The sequence below is a fragment of the Myripristis murdjan genome, chromosome 8 (assembly GCF_902150065.1).
Source record: "Myripristis murdjan chromosome 8, fMyrMur1.1, whole genome shotgun sequence".
NCBI classification, from domain to species: Eukaryota; Metazoa; Chordata; class Actinopteri; order Holocentriformes; family Holocentridae; genus Myripristis; species Myripristis murdjan.
In genome coordinates, this window is record NC_043987.1 from 12214474 (window position 1) to 12231345 (window position 16872).

The 16872-nt window shown below is 45.1% G+C and overlaps 1 protein-coding gene across 2 annotated transcripts; it reads left to right on the forward strand.

Moving 5' to 3' along the window:
* Positions 1–195: 195 nt before the first annotated feature.
* On the forward strand, positions 196–16390 carry wizb (WIZ zinc finger b). Of its 2 annotated transcripts, none has more exons than XM_030057225.1 (10): positions 196–296; positions 1622–1762; positions 2331–2903; positions 3273–3728; positions 3821–4327; positions 5117–5695; positions 6133–6344; positions 8301–8616; positions 11848–12013; positions 13257–16390. In XM_030057225.1, the coding sequence occupies exons 1-10, from the start codon at positions 203–205 to the stop codon at positions 13666–13668; spliced, it is 3456 nt and encodes a 1151-aa protein (XP_029913085.1). In that variant the 5' UTR covers positions 196–202; the 3' UTR covers positions 13669–16390. The 2 variants fall into 2 exon arrangements, with proteins under 2 accessions (XP_029913085.1, XP_029913086.1); XM_030057226.1 differs by having other exon boundaries at positions 8364–8616.
* The last annotated feature ends 482 nt before the right edge of the window (positions 16391–16872 follow it).

Here is a 16872-nt window from a genome sequence, read left to right on the forward strand (position 1 = left end):
GTGCAGTGTTTGGAGCAGGAGGTGGTTGTTGAGGGAATCAGCCCCACAGTGTGTGTGTATGTGTGTGTGTCAGTGTGGGAGAGATAGAAGAGAGAGAGAGCCCCTGATGCCCATGGTTGATGTGGCACTCGGTGCATTTATCCCAACCTCCGCCTCCACTCGATTGGTCACGCCTTAGCTTAGCGGTGCATATGGGGGCAAAATGGCTGCTTCCACCTCCCCGCAGACCCAAACAATAGCGGAAAAACTGTCTGGCTTCAGCTGCCGGGAGTCCGATGCACTGCGGTTGCTGACCGGTGAGTACCGCGCGGTGTAATTCCTGTGCACCGGGCGCCCTCGGATCGCACGGGCGGCTGTATTGTTGCACTGCGCGTCTCAGTCCGCATCTTGTGCCGTATGTCACATTGTAGCCAGACACAACAGCCATTAAAAACTCTTTATCATGAGACCATGTTAAGAAAAATCAATGTCGCGCACAGCCAGGTAGCCCATGACATGCATGTCAAAAGCTCATAAAGCGGGTCGCTGGCATTGTTTCGTGTATTAACCATTTTACACGCGTGGAGGAAATGTGATAATTTTTTTTTTTTTTTTTGCTCTTGAAATATTGTTACAGTTGTTAGAGTGTTTTTGCTGTGTGTGATTTTTTTTATTGTGCACGTCTGGGATGACGTCCAGTATTTTCAGTGCTGCAGGATCTCTAAAATTACCTACAGTTGCCCAATCCTCGCCATTTTACTTTCCTTTGATTTTTGATAGAGGACACGCTGTGCTTTCAAATGAATGCATTTGTACATGTTATTATGATTACGGAACAGTGGGATCGCTCAGGCAACGCGGCTACTTTGCGGACCCAAAGTGATCATAGCCAATAATCTGTTTTAGAACTTATCTGGATCAAAGAAGTATAATCGAAGTGTCACTTTTTACTTGGAACTGACGGGTTGCTCAGTGTAAGGCGACTCTGCTGAATGGCAACAAAGTCAAGTTAGCGTTTTTTTACAACTTTGTGCCGTTTTATAAATGTATCCGTGCTTTTGTGTCGTCTTGGTTATAATAAGTGGTGTTATAACGCTGCGCTCCGAGGTGTCACATCGCCGCTCTTTTACAGTCAAGAGATGAACTGACAAGCGCAGAGCCGCCCACCAGACAAAAAGCATTGTCTGTCTCCACGTCTCTTTTGATTTACCGATTTGTCGCAGAAAATGGCACTTTTGTCCCAGGAATGCAGCGGCGCGCTAAGACTGCCATGTTTGTTTCATACAGTAATGCAATCATTTTTTGACAGGGCTTCATGGCTTGAATTCATTTCTTGTAGATTTCTGGAGTCAGAAGACGTGATTATGCGCTGTTATTACTACAGCAGGTCTTAGAAATTAGGCAATGAGCTCATCAGTCTGAGTTTATTTTCCCCCCTCTCACCTTGCGTTTTTTTGTATATGCTTGACACAGCGGGATGTACATGTTAAGTGACAGTTTTTCTGTTATTAAAGTCATATAAATACATGAAGAGATTCACTCCTCAGACATCATCACTTATTTTGATGTTATAACCACGGTCACTTCATAAATGATGTGACAGTTTTACACTTTTTGGGGTTATTTGTATGTTATATTTTAGGTGAGGAGGAGGGAGCAGAAGAGGAGGAGGAGGAGCTGCGGATTCCAGATCTGGACAGTCTGAGCTCCAGCCCTGGGAAGAAGGGGCTGTTCAGTGTGGACCAAGACGGCCTCTCCACCCGGGATGATGCAGACACCAAAGGTGAGTGAAATATGGGAAGCTGACCCCAGAGTGTTGACATGTGCTTGGCTTTGCTACAGCAAATCCTAATCATACTGTAACTGTCAGTGGAGGGATTGTAAAACTGACCCCGGGTCAGCGTTCAGGCGCGATGGCACGCTACATCAGAGAGGGGTGCCCCTTGGGAAATTCTGAGAGGTAGACAAATGAATTTAGGGGCTAATAAGGTGACCTCCAGCCCTTTACTGTTGTTACACTGCAAGCTGGGTGATGATGTACACACAAAAGCTAAGTGAGGTGACATGCCCACTGGGAAATCTGCTGCCTTTGTTTGGGTTTTAGGGAGACAGGTGTACTGACATTTAGTTAAAAGAATTTAAGCCACCTGCTTTTGTTTTTGCAAACTCGATTTTTGTTACAGCTTGTTAAAATTATGAAAAAAAAAATACTTCCAACAGCATGTAAACAGTGAGAGTTGTTGTGATTTTTTTTTTTTTTTTTTTTGGGAAATGTGCTTTGATCAGCTAAGGCTTATCACTGCCCACATTTGTAATGTCTTCACACAGCTGTTCTCTGCTCTCTGTTGCAGTCCACAACTTGAAGTGTGAGGTGTGTGGGGCCCAGTTTGAGACGAGGCGGGGGCTGTCCAGCCACGCCCGCTCTCACTTGCGCCAGCTGGGCATCAGTGTTTCAGAAAGCAGCGGGGCCCCCATTGACCTCCTCTACCAGATCACCAAGGAGCGCAACCCAGACGGGCACAACAGCCCGTCCCTCCTCCAGCCTCCCGCAGCCAAGAAAACCTCCCCTCCTCTTCCTCCAAAGAGCGAGGAGTTTGAGAACATGGACTTTGAAGAGAAGCCAATCCCTCTCCCAATCCTTGCCAAAGCGGTGAAAGCAGTACCACCCTCTTCCTCCTCCACCCCTACACCTTCGCCCGGTGCCTCTCCACCCCCGTCAGCCCTGGTTCGCTCTGGCTCCCCCTCCTCAGTAGTGAGGAAAGCCCCCATATCCTCCCTGCTGCCCGTGTCTTCCCCCTTGCGCTCTCCAGACCACAAGTCTGGGGGAATGAAAAGCTTGACCTCTAACCTTTCTGCCCCTGCGACCATCACAACAACGAAACCTTTCTGGGCGCCACAGGAAACTGATGCTCCTCTCAACCTCAGTAAGTGTGACTGCCCCCACCAAATCACTGTCCCTTAGTTACACTTTAGTAATTTTCAAGTCTTACTGATCCTGCAGAAAAGTCATTTTGTCTCATATTTAAACTTAAAATCAGTCAATTTACAATCAATGTCTTCCCAGAATTCTCTTGAATCAAGTGTCATTTTCATACAAGTGAGCTGATCTGTCTTATTCTGCCTTATTTCAAATAGTTATACTTGTTTCCACAAAGTGTGAAACTGCATTGGAAACTTGGAAAATTTGGATTATCTCATGCCCCCGGCAAGAGTTTAAGACTGTGTGAGACTAAATGACTTAAGATAGAGTTTTTTTTTTCAATATTAGGGTTCTGTTTCTTTCATTTGTGCAGCACTGGAGGTGGACCCCAACAAGGACATCATTTGTCAGCTGTGCGGTGCCTGGTTCGAGACACGGAAGGGCCTGTCCAGTCATGCACGAGCCCACCTGCGACACTTTGGGGTGGAGTATTCTGAATCTAAGGGCTCTCCCATAGACCTCCTCAACCAGCTCATCCACACAGACGACTTCAAGCACAAAGCCAGTACACTGCAGCCTGACAGCCATGCAGAGCCACGGGGCCTCACAACCACGCTCTCCTCCCCAAAACGATCCCTGTTGAACCCCTCCCCCTCGTCCTCCTCTTCATCGCTCCTCTATAAGGTCACCACAGCTGGAGGTGGGTCTCCATCCAAAGCTACCTCTTCCTCCGCCTCCTCTTTGCTCGGCCCACCTGCCAAGCGCCCCAAGTCCTCCTCCATGCAGGTCTTCCGCTTGAGTAGCGGAGAGCTCATGGCCCTTCCACACAGTGAGTGACACGGTTTATTGTCTGCTCTTGCCCATTTATGCAATCGCATAAACTTACCAAGTCCGTTTCTGTTTCCACTTTTAATCTCGCAGATGAACCTCCAAAGGAAATTGGCTGTGAGTTCTGTGGGGAATACTTTGAGAATCGTAAAGGCCTCTCCAGCCACGCCCGCTCCCACCTGCGCCAGATGGGCATCACCGAGTGGTCGGTCAACGGCTCGCCCATCGACACCCTGAGGGAGATCATCACGAGACGGGGTCTGCCCTGCGCCCTTCCGCTCAAAACCCACAAAACGCCGCCTCCATCCTCTCCAGGACCCCCTCGCTCACCCCTCTCCCCCTCGTCTTCCCCGTCTTCAGCAACGCTTCTCGGTCGTCTTCCCTTCGCCTTCGCCCGCCCCTCCAGTCCACAGCCTGCAGCTTCTAAGTCAAGCCTAACTCCGCCGACCTCCTCCAGCGGGCTGATACTTAAGCTGAAGCCTGAGCCGGTGCAGCTGGAAGTCACCATGCCCGGAGCTGTGGGGAGATCGGGTGGCTCCTCCTCCGAGCCGCTCAATTGTAGCTGGAGCAGCTCTGACAACGTGTTCCCCCTCAACTTGGGTAAGCCTGTAATATGATCTATTAAATCAGCGCTGTAGATATCAATCCCAAATCCTGTTTACAGACTCTTGTAACCAATTCAAGGGAATTTTGTAGAGTTTTTTTCTATATTCGCCAGTTGCTTTTGTGATGGTGTTTTTCAAATTCGTAGGCGGGCCTCCACCGGGGGCTGCCAGATATTGTTAATGAAGGATTTAGAAGGAGCAGATCTAAAAAAAAAAAAAAAAAAAAAAAAAAAAAGATTTATCAAAGGGAAGCCATGCAGTCGAATAATCTATACATCTGTCATTTGGTTAAAAAACTAGTTCAGAGATGGTTATGTGGAATTTTCCTGCTCACTCCAGGTCAGACAAACTAAAATATATGTACCTCTGGAGTCAGCCCTTTTTATGTATTTGTGTGCAGTTTGAAGTTATGTTGAACAGCAATATAAGGCTAGCTTAGGTCAATTGTTGAATGTCTGTGGGATCAAATAGCAGCTACATGATCCCACAGACATCCAGGAATTGAGCTAAGTTAAGCAGGAAAGGGGGGTGGGGTGGCTTTTTCTAATCTTTGTCCAAGGGAAGGCCCACAGTCTCACAATTGGAAAACCCTGAAATTTAACATAATAAATACCATTTAGTGTATACTTTTTGCCAAAGTGCTTTGTAGTACAGTTCATACGGTATTTTTATTGTACCCATTGGGAATGACATCCCTAAGGCTTGCAGTGTTAGTGCTCTACCCAAATGAGCTGAGCGGGGTCTTTTAAAATCTCTTTTCTCCTTGTCTTTTCTCCTGCCTTAGCCATGGCCCATGAAGTGGAGCCAACAAGAGACATCCGCTGCGAGTTCTGCGGGGAATACTTTGAGAATCGCAAAGGCCTCTCCAGCCACGCCCGCTCCCACCTGCGCCAGATGGGCATCACCGAGTGGTCGGTCAACGGCTCGCCCATCGACACCCTGAGGGAGATCATGCACAAAAGAGGGGTGGGCGCCTCCTCTCCCTCCGAGCATGCGGTGAAGAAGGAGTCCAGCCAGGGAGGCAGCAGTCCCTCGTGGGAGAGCACAGGCGGTGCTGGCAGTTCAGACGGTCTCGGTATTTCAGGCTACCAGTCCTCCACGTTCCGTAAATCTCCGCTCAGTTTGCTGCACTCAGGGTCCAGGCTCCATAAGCAGGGCTTGGGGACAGTCGGCCCGTCTGCTGCCCCACCTGCAGGGAAGTTTTTCAGGCTGTCCTCGCTGGGGAAGAGACCTCTGTCGGAAGAGTCCCACTCAGTGGAGACTGTGCACTCACCGCCCCATCAGCTCAAGACTTTCTCACCTCTGCCACATGACTTCTCCTTCAAAAGAAAGTCTTCCCCAGACAAGCATGGAGGACACCAGGGTAAGCCAACAAACAACGGCTTGTTATCATTGTCAATGATTTTGTAAGTTATTTTTTCCCATAATTGGTTCATTATTTCCTATATAATGTGTCAAAAAGGACAAATCACAAATGATCAGAGCCCAAAGTGATACCTTGAAATTGCTTGCTTGGCCTGATGAAACAGAGAAAAGCAGCCAACCATAGGTTTTATAAAGCTCGAATCAACAAATATGATTCATAAAAAGTATTAAATGTTAAATGTTGTATTTAAAATAAATAACTGGATTATCACATTACAGTTGATTAGTCATCTGATCATTCCTGCACTACAAAAAACTTATTTTGTAAACTTTCCCAGTGCTGTGTTGAGGTTAGCACATGTTACACGGCTCATTTTCTGAAGTATTTCTAGCAAAAGGCTCCGTCTCTCCCCCCCCTCTCGCTGCCTTCCTCAGACGCCAGCTGTGAGCTGTGTGGGTTCTACTTTGAGAACCGTAAGGCTCTGGCCAGCCACGCGCGAGCCCACCTGAGGCAGTTTGGTGTGACTGAGTGGTGTGTAAATGGATCCCCCATCGAGACGCTTAGTGCTTGGATGCGCAGCAGGCCACAGAAGGTGGTGGAGATGCACCGTAGCTACATGCAGGGAAACCGCTCCACCCTCAAGAAGGTGAGGACAGGGATTCAGTGATTTAGTATTTGGGTAGTTGATTTTAGTTTAATAACTTAATTCTTTCGGGGAAAACAAAGGAATCTGTGCAATCATAAAACATGCAAAGTCATCCCGGGGCAACGAAAAGAGCAGCAACAACAGAGAACAGATACAATACAAAAAACTGTAAAACAAAAAGCATGTAAGAATTCATACAGCGTACAGCATCGCCACCCACAGAGCTCAGCAGCTGTATGTACAATACAAGTCACCCTGGCTCGTACATTATAGATGATAATACACTGTGCTACTTTTCTCCCACACTTACAGCACAATATCTTTGAACAGGCTCCATGCTTGGAGATCTAAAATGCCTCAGCTGCTGCCTCGACAGACATTTTGTGTCTTGGAAAGCTTCAGACGTGTTGTCTAACAGCTTTGAGCCTTACTGTAGATCCTACGTCTTTACACCCAGCAAATATCACTGTGGGGACAGATGCCAGAACAACTCGGCTATTGACTTGATAGTTGCCATAGTAACCAGGGTGCCTGGCAGCTTATGTTTCATCTTCAGATAAATTATGGCATGCTGTTGATAGAAGAAAATGTACATTTTTTTTGTTCCCTCCTGAATTAGTTTCTGGTGCATTTGCGTCACTGTCACCCCTTTTCCCTGAGCTGTGATGTGACACACATACCGAATGGATTACCTTTTAAATGTCCTTGTAATCTTATTGTAAGACTTTCTTATATTGTGAAGTGAACTCACTAACCTGTAGTACTGTTAGGCGTACGTCAGCCACATGAACCATGTTGTGATTTACTGTGTTATAGGAAATAATCTTGGCCAGGTCATCACTGCACAAATACGTTATATTTCATATTTTGCATATTTCTTCCACTTTAATTGTCCCTTTGGGGAAGTTTGCCTTGGGCTCAGCTTTGCAGGTACACTTTGAACATAACTTAGAATTTGTCCAGACAGTCATAAATATTAATAAATAGGTGCTTAAAGTAATCACATACTTCATGTTGAGGATTTATACTATTTTTTATTTTACTATGTCCTAACTCAGTGGTGCACGGTATGCACAGCGCTATGTCATGATTTGTGTGTCACATCATTGTGACAATAACTCAAGAATAAAACATGATATAAACTTCACCACAGTTTCCTTCTGTAGAGTAGATAATCTGGTTAGTTTTGGAGCACCTTGCTGCCTAAATTTCCATATTAATGAGGAAATATCTTTTTTTTAACTCCTTAATTCTTCAACCTCTTTCACTCTGTTTAATCCTGTTATTGGGTTCATCGTTACACATGCATGCTGCATGGCCATGCTTTGTTCAAATCCACCAAGCTTTATTTTAAATTCTAGTGGAGATCCTGAGGTTTCCAAAGATACCAAATATGCCCTGCTGGATTTCAGGAAAATGATGCACAAGACATCTAGATATTTTCTGTTTGATGTAACGGTGCAGCCATTCAAATGCGCGTTTGTCTTTGTAATGAGGGCTTTGCGCACTAAAACCCTGCTATAATATCCCTGTCTATGGACAAGATCTGTTTGGAGAATGGTGTTCCCTCCTTGCAGTAGAGTTCAGAGGCTTGGCAGTGAGCGCTAAGATGCTTTCTGTTGTTTTTCCCTTTAATTTGTCATCTGTCTATATGTGCAAATGTTGCTCATGTAAAAAGAATTCTATATTTGAATCTATTTAAGGGAAAATTTAAAGGAAAATCATAGTTAAGGGGTTAAAATACCATCCATATGCTATGTGAAGAAAAGTAGGTTGGCATGGGAATATATTCTAATTAATGAATAATTTAGCTAAATTAATGGTCTCATTAGCATAATTCCGTTAATATATCAGAGTGATTATGGCGGGACATCAGGCAGCTTAAGTGTCTCCTGTTTATGAATACAGGTCAGATCTAAGCGCTCGTTTGTTCTCTGGGTTTGTCCCGTCTTCCAGAAGAGCAGCTCACCTCTCTCTCCGTCATCGGACTCTGATCATATCCTCCCCGTCTCATCCCAGAAGGCCTCCTCTTCCTCCTCCTCCTCCTCCTCCTCCTCCCAGTGGTCCTCGGTGGCTGTGAGCCTGGTGCGGCCGGCGAGCCACGAGGTCAACCAGGGGTCTTCCAAGACGGCAGACGGTGAAGCCGGTACCAACCTTCTGGCCGCTCCCATCAGGCCCGGCTGCAGCAGTCCCAGCCCCTTGCGGCAGTCCAGTGCCCTCCCACTCCAAGCACAGGTGGCACGCAGCGAGCTCAACGTCCGCCTGCCCCGAGGTACGTGAGGTTATGTCTGTGCTCTCTTGCACTGAAGGACACTCGCGGGCATATGTTTATATGTGCACGCACGTGTACTGCCTTGCTCCTATAAACACACGCAAACACTCCAAACTCTTGGGCAATACAGCCCTGTTTGTTTACACCACCTCTTACCTGAGTTTTGAATTCAAGTCACATGAACATATTTACACACACACACACACACACACACACACACACACCAAACACATTTTCGCATTGTTGCTGGTTTATGCTTGAGTCTGATCGATATGAGTTTTTGAAAGCCATTATGGTCTATTGATCATTTGAATTGCCAGTATTTTGTGCCATTACTCAGTATCTTTAAAATTTGACTGTCATGACAAGAATATAATGAATATTCATTGTTTCCCTCAGAAATTTATTTTTGGCAGGGTCTAAAACAGGCCTATTCAATTGGCGGCCCGCGGGCCACATGCGGCCCAGAAGCAATTCCCGAGTGGCCCAGCTCGTGGTTCAACCAAAAAAGCAGAGAAAAATATTCGCGAGAATGAACTCGAAATCCCTGCAGTAGTTCAGAAAGTGAATGCAACACTCCACGTTGCCTAGCAACACACAACCAACTCACACTGCAGCGCGTTGTTTTGAAAGTTACTGATGCTAGCGGCTCAAAAGTATGTCTTTTTCAACCCTTAAACGAAAAATTGACGATGAAAACCGCCGTTTTAAATGTCTGGAAAATGTCTGGCCCAGCTTAAGGTCTCGGTTAAAAATCTGGCCCAACTGAATTTGTAATTGAATAGCCCTGGTCTAAAAGCTTCTGGAACAAAATTTAAATCATGTCACGCTACAGCACTCCAGTGAACTGCATACTGCTGAAATTCTTTTAAATTCTTCTAAATGGTAGCTGTGTGGACTCCTTGTCCCACAAACTATATATTTTGTAACATTTACTCACCCTGAGTTGTCTTGAAGGGTCTCATGAAAAAGTTTGCCTCATGGAGAGCGTGAAGGTTTCAGACACTGTAGCCATTCCTGTTAGACTGGAGTTGATAGGCGATTTTGAACAGCAGGGGCCAAAAAAAAAAAAAAATATATCAAAATGTCCATTTCAGATCCACGTCTTGACTCTGGTTCATATGTTCAATACACTCCTGATCAAAATCTTAAGACCAGTTGAGAAATTGAAAGAATTTACATTTTGCACTGTTGGATCTTAAAAAGGTTCTAAGTAGAGCTTCAAAATGCAAAAAGAGGAAATGGGAGTGAGACAAAAAAAAAAAATGAGTAAGCAATGTATTGCAAACAACCATTGAACTGAAATAGGCTGTTCATCAGCTGATCAAAAGTTTAAGACCACAGCCTTTAAAAGCCCAAATCTTCACAAAAATGTGGATTCAGTGTCATTTTCTGTCAGGTATCCACACTGCCATGACCCCCTGATGGCAAAGGCAAAAAAGCTTTCTCTCCTTGAACGCAGTTGGATTGTTGAGCTGCATAAGCAAGGCCTCTTGCAGCGTGCCATTGCTGCTGAGGTTCGACATAGTAAGACAGTCATTTTAAACTTCTTAAAAGATCCTGAGGGTTATGGAACAAAAAAGTCAAGTGGTAGACCCAAAAAAAATTTCACCGGCCCTGAGCCGGAGGATCCAATTGGCTGTCCGTCAAGACACAGGACGATCCTCGGCCCAAATTAAGCTTGTCACTGGTGCCAACTGCAGTCCCATAACCATCAGACGGCATCTGCGAGAGAAGAGTTTTAAGAACAAAAAAACGTCTTCAAAGGCCTCGTCTCCTTCAACGGCACAAAATTGCCCATTTGAAGTTTGCACAAGAGCACCAAACATGGGACATTGGAAGGTGGAAGAAAGTTTTATCCTCTGATGAGAAAAAATGTAACCTTGACGGTCCTGATGGCTTCCAATGTTGCTGGCATGATAAGGAGATCCCACCTGAGATGTTTTCTACACGGCACAGTGGAGGGGGCGCCATCATGATCTGGGGGCTTTTTCCTTCAATGGAACAATGGAGCTTCAGGTTGTGCAGAGGCGTCAAACGGCAGCTGGCTATGTGGAGATGTTGCAGGGGGCATCCCTCATGACTGAAGGCCATCGTCTGTGTGGTAATGGTTTTTCAACAAGACAACACTGCAGTTCACAATGCCCGCCTGACAAAGGACTTCTTCCAGAGAAATAACATCACTCTTTTGAACCATCCTGTGTGTTCCCCTGATCTAAATCCAATTGAGAACATTTGGGGTTGGATGGCAAGGGAAGTTTTCAAAAATGGACACCAGTTCCAGACAGTGAATGGCCTCCGTGAAGCCATCTTCACCACTTGGAGCAACATTCCCACTAGCCTCCTGGAAACACTAGCATCAAGCATGCCGAAACGAATTTTTGAGGTGATTAACAAGAAGGCTTTTTTGCCTTTGCCATCAGGAGGTCATGACAATGTGGATACCTGACAGAAAATGACACTGAATCCACATTTTTGCCAAGATTTGGGCTTTTAAAGGCTGTGGTCTTAAACTTTTGATCAGCTGATGAACAGCCTATTTCAGTTCAATGGTTGTTTGCAATACATTGCTTACTCAATTTTTTTTTGTCTCACTCCCATTTCTTCTTTTTGCATTTTGAAGCTCTACTTAGAACCTTTTTAAGATCCAACAGTGCAAAATGTAAATTCTTGCAATTTCTCAACTGGTCTTGAGATTTTGATCAGGAGTGTATGTGCCAAACCAATGTACTTATGTCAGAAAATTGCTAAATAAACCACTTGTGGAAAACACCCAATGCACAAGCAGATTGAATTAACTAATAAAATGTGAAAGGATTGTAAATCGCTGCTGATTGTACATTTCCATGTAGATATGATCAGGGAGAAACCTCCCATATCAGCGTTGCATAAGGATATGACTGGATGACATCCAATAAATAGACCTTTTTCACAGCAGTCATTTTAACATGAAATAGCAGGTATGCACGGGTGTCACTGTTGACATTAATGCAAGTTCTGGTCCATTTAAATGTGGTGATGTCTTTCCAGTGAGCCAGCATGAACAATAGCAGGACCTTGGCTATGTTAGACTCTAATGGAATAAAACCTTAAGTACTATCATTAGTCAGCGATTTCATGTTAAATGGCCGTTGTGATAAAAGTCTGTATCGGCCTCATATATTGTTAAACCAGTGTATCTGTGTAAATGTAGTTTACCAAACCACCCTCTCTACTCTTCTTCTTGCCTAGGTTTTGAGCGACGGCCCCTGAAGCACCCATCTTGCCCAGACGGGGCAGAGAGGGAGAGCGGCCCGCCGAAGCCTCCCCGCACCGGCACTGTCCCCGCCCTGGTCCCCAAACCGCCCTCCTACCCGCTGGTCAAACTGGTGGGCAAGTTCTACACCCTGAAGTGCCGGTGAGTTTCACCGCGTACGTTGCAGCGCTGGGTGTCACACTGAGATCTGGGGGACCCACAGCGGTCTAACAAAGGGCCCATTTTCCAGGGTCCTCGGCAGGAGAAATTCAGAGACACCAGCATTATGAGAACTGTCTGGCTGAGTTTTAAATAGTCTCTTAATCCCAATGCAGCAATGTCCCCCCCCTCCCCGCTTCACCAATGCAAAGCAGCACTCTACTTTTAGTTGCTAATGCACTATATTGAGAATAGTGAGCCATTTGGGATTTTCAGGCAATATGAATATGAGTGCTTAAGTTCTGATATCGCTGCAGTACAAAAGTTTTAATGAAAACAGCTGCTCCCCGAGGAGGCTTGCTGCACTGAATTTGACGGTATCAGTTTGCATTTTGTTTGTTGGTGCGTGTACACACTTTGCTGGAGCTGACAGTAAATGTTGAAATTATTTTACAGATGAAAGGAAGCCGTTGTCTTGGGGGAGGCCGAGCTTGTATTCGTCTGCAGGGTTTCTGCACATTCTTGAATCAAAGTCTGAAATCTGAATGCAAGAGTTTATGAATATGACACCTTAAAGACACTGATATAGTCATGAATTTGAATTTGAACAAACATGTTTATCTCATTTCATTTTTTTCCCCACAAAATGTGTCAAGATTCAACACTTTTGCTGTTTAAAAAAAAAACACTTGTTGCTTAATCTAATACTGCCTTTACACATACATGCTGTGAGCTAAAGTTTATTTATAGCCTTTAATCACTGTTACAGTCTGAAAGGGTTTCACAGCTTATAGAGAAAAAAATCCTGAATCCAAACCTAAACCCTCATAGGGGGCAAGAAAACTTCCCAAAATAAAAACAAACAAACAACTGAAGCCAAAAAGGGGGAAAATGGAGGAAACCTAAACCATGTGGGCATTTAGTAGCTCAAACTTACCTGACAGGTACAGGAAAATGTGCATTGTAGATTACCCCAGCTCTGTTTATATTTACCTGTAGAGGGAAATCCAAGAAAATCCTTGTACTTGCCTGTTCCAAGATCTGTGGAAAAGAGATTTATCACAGTACCACTGAAAGGAAACTTTTTTTAAAAAACCATTCATACTTAATTACAGTGCCTATTTGAATAAGAAAAAGATGTTTTCTCCAAAAAGCACTCTTATTTAAATTTGTCCAAAAGGTTGAAAAAGCATGAAATCAACCTCTCTGTCACCTGCAGACACCCTGATCTGTTTGTCTGTGTCAGGTTCTGTGAGGTGGAGTTTCACGGTCCTCTGTCGGTCCAGGAAGACTGGATCAGGCACCTGCAGCAGCACATTCTCAAGATGAACTACAACAAGCCTACTGCGCCCAGAGCCGCCTCCCCCAACCCCCCCAGCCAGGCTGATGCCCCGGCCAAAGCCTCGGCCCCGGTCTCGGCCCCAGCCTCTGCCTCTACCTCCAGTACCACCACTACAACGACTGGCCTCACCTCCACCTCAGCATCCACCCCGACCTGCACCGCGGCTCCTGCTGTCGCTCCCGCTCCCGGCAGCTGCTCCCCGACGCCTCCGGCCGAGTGCGCTCCGGCTGTCACTGCCACAAAGATAGTAGAGGTCTCGGAGGAGCAGCCTGCCCTTACTCCAACCCCTATTCCTGTCCCGACCCAGACAGTGTGAACTCTTTGTCGTCGCCCCGCCATCCTTCCACCCGTTGGTTTTGTTCTGCCTTTGCAATGCCTTTACGTCCATCCGTTTCTTTCCTTTTGGCCTTTTACAGGGCGTTTTGAGGAGGGTGTTGCCCCCTTAAAGAGCTCTCTGAGCCCCAAGCACCTTCGAAAACAGCTTTCAAGACTGTTAGTAAGTCCCGTTGCCATGGGAACGAAGCCCTCCTGGCTTATCTGTGCACCAGGGATGGGTGATTATGGGAACTGTTCAAGGTTGTGGGGAGAGATGAACTAATGCTTTGTGTTTGCCTTGTTTATATTGAATGTCAAGGTTTTGACGTGGACCGTTACTGTACATCTCCTGCCATTCAGCGGTTGATTTAGGGGTTAATGTGACCCTCATCAAGCTTTGACCCTCCCTGTCTATGACAGCTTTGCCCCCTTCCCCCTCTAAACAGTGCGTTACTGCGACCAGCGAGGCTTTGAAGCAAGAGCACGCTGGTGGCTCTGGCCTCAGCCTCTCACCAAAAGGTCCTGACTGAGATTTAACATTTATATGTGTGTTAGTCTCACAGTTGAGACTTTAAACATGTGTTAACACTTAGTGTTTTTTAATAGCACTTTTAATGTAGACATTTTCACTGAGCACTTACTGAAACGCCCCATTTTAACAGGGCAAAATTGACAAAGAATAATCCAGATTGGTAACAGGGGCCGAGAAGTGGAAGCACACCCAAAAAAGGGAAGAGCCCCAACGTTCACTTTATAACTTAATAGTGACAGGTGCAGGCACACAATTTACTGTCCCCAAAATATTCATGTTGCTTGAATGTAGCTTAAAGCACCTAATCTATTAATACCTTATATGCACACATTTCATACACAATCAAAAAATATTCTTGCATCATAGTCCCCCAGATTTATTCAAGTTTGCTGTGTTCAGCAAATAGGGCTGCTGTTGTGTTGACGGCACATGGTTCCTTTTTAATCGCTATTTATGGATTTGAGAAGGGGGGGGGCCATAGAAAATGTTCAAGGTTACCCATTTCAAGTTTTTATATTTTCCATTCACAGTGTTGCCATTTTCTTCCTGCCTTTTTCAATGTAACCCAAATCATTATTATTTATTTATTATACATCTGAATGTGGTAAGCTAGGTCATTTTAAGGCTAAAATAGAACTTTGGAATGTTTGAAAATAGGTCAACAGTGCACTTGTACACAAGTGCGCATTGTGTGTGTGTGTGTGTGTGTGTGTGTGGGAGTGTGTGCGCGCTCGAGCGTGTGTTAGTTTGTATGTGCGTGTACATGCATAGCAAGTGTACATTTGATGCCCACTCTAATGAAAAAGACAGAAGTAAAACTGCACCACAGAAAGACTTCTCCTCAGCTCAAAGTGGGAGTCTGTCTCTATTTAGTCTGATCAGGACTTAAAATGCATCCGTCATTCTGTTAGGATGTGCCAAAGAGTCTGTTTACTTCCTTGTCTTGCCTCTGTAAAAGCTGTTTACATTGGACCTCTTTGTGGAGGAAACTCTGCACAGCTATCAAGTCACCCAGGCTCCACGGTGAACAATGGATTGGACGATGTACTCGCTGGTGGTGGAGATCTGCGTCCACTTCATGCACCACCAAGTTGATCATTTTAAAGACTTGTGCTACTGAAAGTGGCTTCACGGGACTCTGTTGTTACTGTAGGGGTAGATTACAACGCTGAGTAAACACTAACACAAACCAAACTTGATTTCAAGCAGGGCTCTTGAGAACTGTCGGCCCCTCGATCCAAACTCATAAACACGTGTGACCTCGGGCTTACGCGCGGAGCAGCTCCAGGGTCCTGAAGCTGAAGTCCCAGTCTGTTTCTTTCTATGTTGCTTCAGAGTGCGTTCACATCAACTTGAAACTGAGGCAATAACTAAAGGGTCCATGTAGGCTGATAAACTCTCAAAGTTTGTTCCAGTGTTGATGACCATGTTTGAAACATGACTGTTCAATCCAAACAATACCCAACCCCTTTTATGGAGTATAGATATATACTATATAACTACATGTACTTAAGAAACTGTTGATGCTAGTAGAGCTATCAGCAGTTCTATTAGCAGGCTAGTTTAAAAAAAAAAATAAGTGATCTTAATTCCTCTATCGTGATTTGATTTCAACCTTTGATGCTATGTATTTTTTATTGCTCTGTGCATTTCTGTATTTGCAGTCCTGGAAGGTGAATCTTAGAGTATTTTTTATTTTTATCCGTTAGTTTCTCAAAGCTGAAACATTTGGTGCTGGTGAAAATGTTGTGGGTGAGGGTAGCTGCGAGTGACTGAATAAGTGACAACATTTAACGTGATTGTCACGTCCTGGTATCAAAGGACTCTAAAAAACCAGGCCTTAAAGGGGACCACTTTGCACGGTCAGATATGATCCTCCCTCTGCATTCACATAGTAATCGAGTTAAATGCTGCAGCCGCTTGCAGCTCCGTGGCTGCTTTACTATGTGAGATGTGAATTAAAAGACTGGTGTGTAGCGTTCCCTTTTAAGATTGCCTGAAAACGTCTATAACCTTCAGCTGGTGTAACCGGCTGCCTTGTGTGTGTATCTGCGTGTGTGTGCGCATGGGTGTGCAAAAAGACAGAGATGACAATGATAATGACAATGAGGAAGAAAAGGATGGAGTTGAGGGAAGAACTGTACTGTACGCAAAGGGTCGAGGTTTAAGTGAATCAGCTCCTGAACAAACAATAAATGTGATTTCAATTTCAAATGCTGACTGTCTTTATTGTTAAATCCCAACACATTGACCATCTGTGTGTGTTTGGCACGCACCGCTTGCATGTTTGGAGGGGATTCTTAACTCAGCGTGGCGCAGACCTTGGGCTCTTCTAGCTTTTGGCCAGGAGGGGGAGTTAAATTACAAGCATTACTCTGCGAGGTTAATTTCATCCACATTCGACTTGCATTCAACGTTAGATGGCAGGCAAGCGTAGAAACCGAGCTTCGATCATTGTGCATGCTCTTTAGTTCATGAAAGGGTTTACGTTGTAGAGCATGTAAGCACATTTTGAATGCAGCCTTGCACACAAACACTACACGCCGCAGAGCATGCATTCATAGCTGTAACTAATGCTCTACTAGGAGACAAATGGCAGCAGAGAGGCATGAATGAACTTCCCTCCTGGTTTACAACCTCAATTCACTTTTCCTGAAACCCAGAAAGCCACAT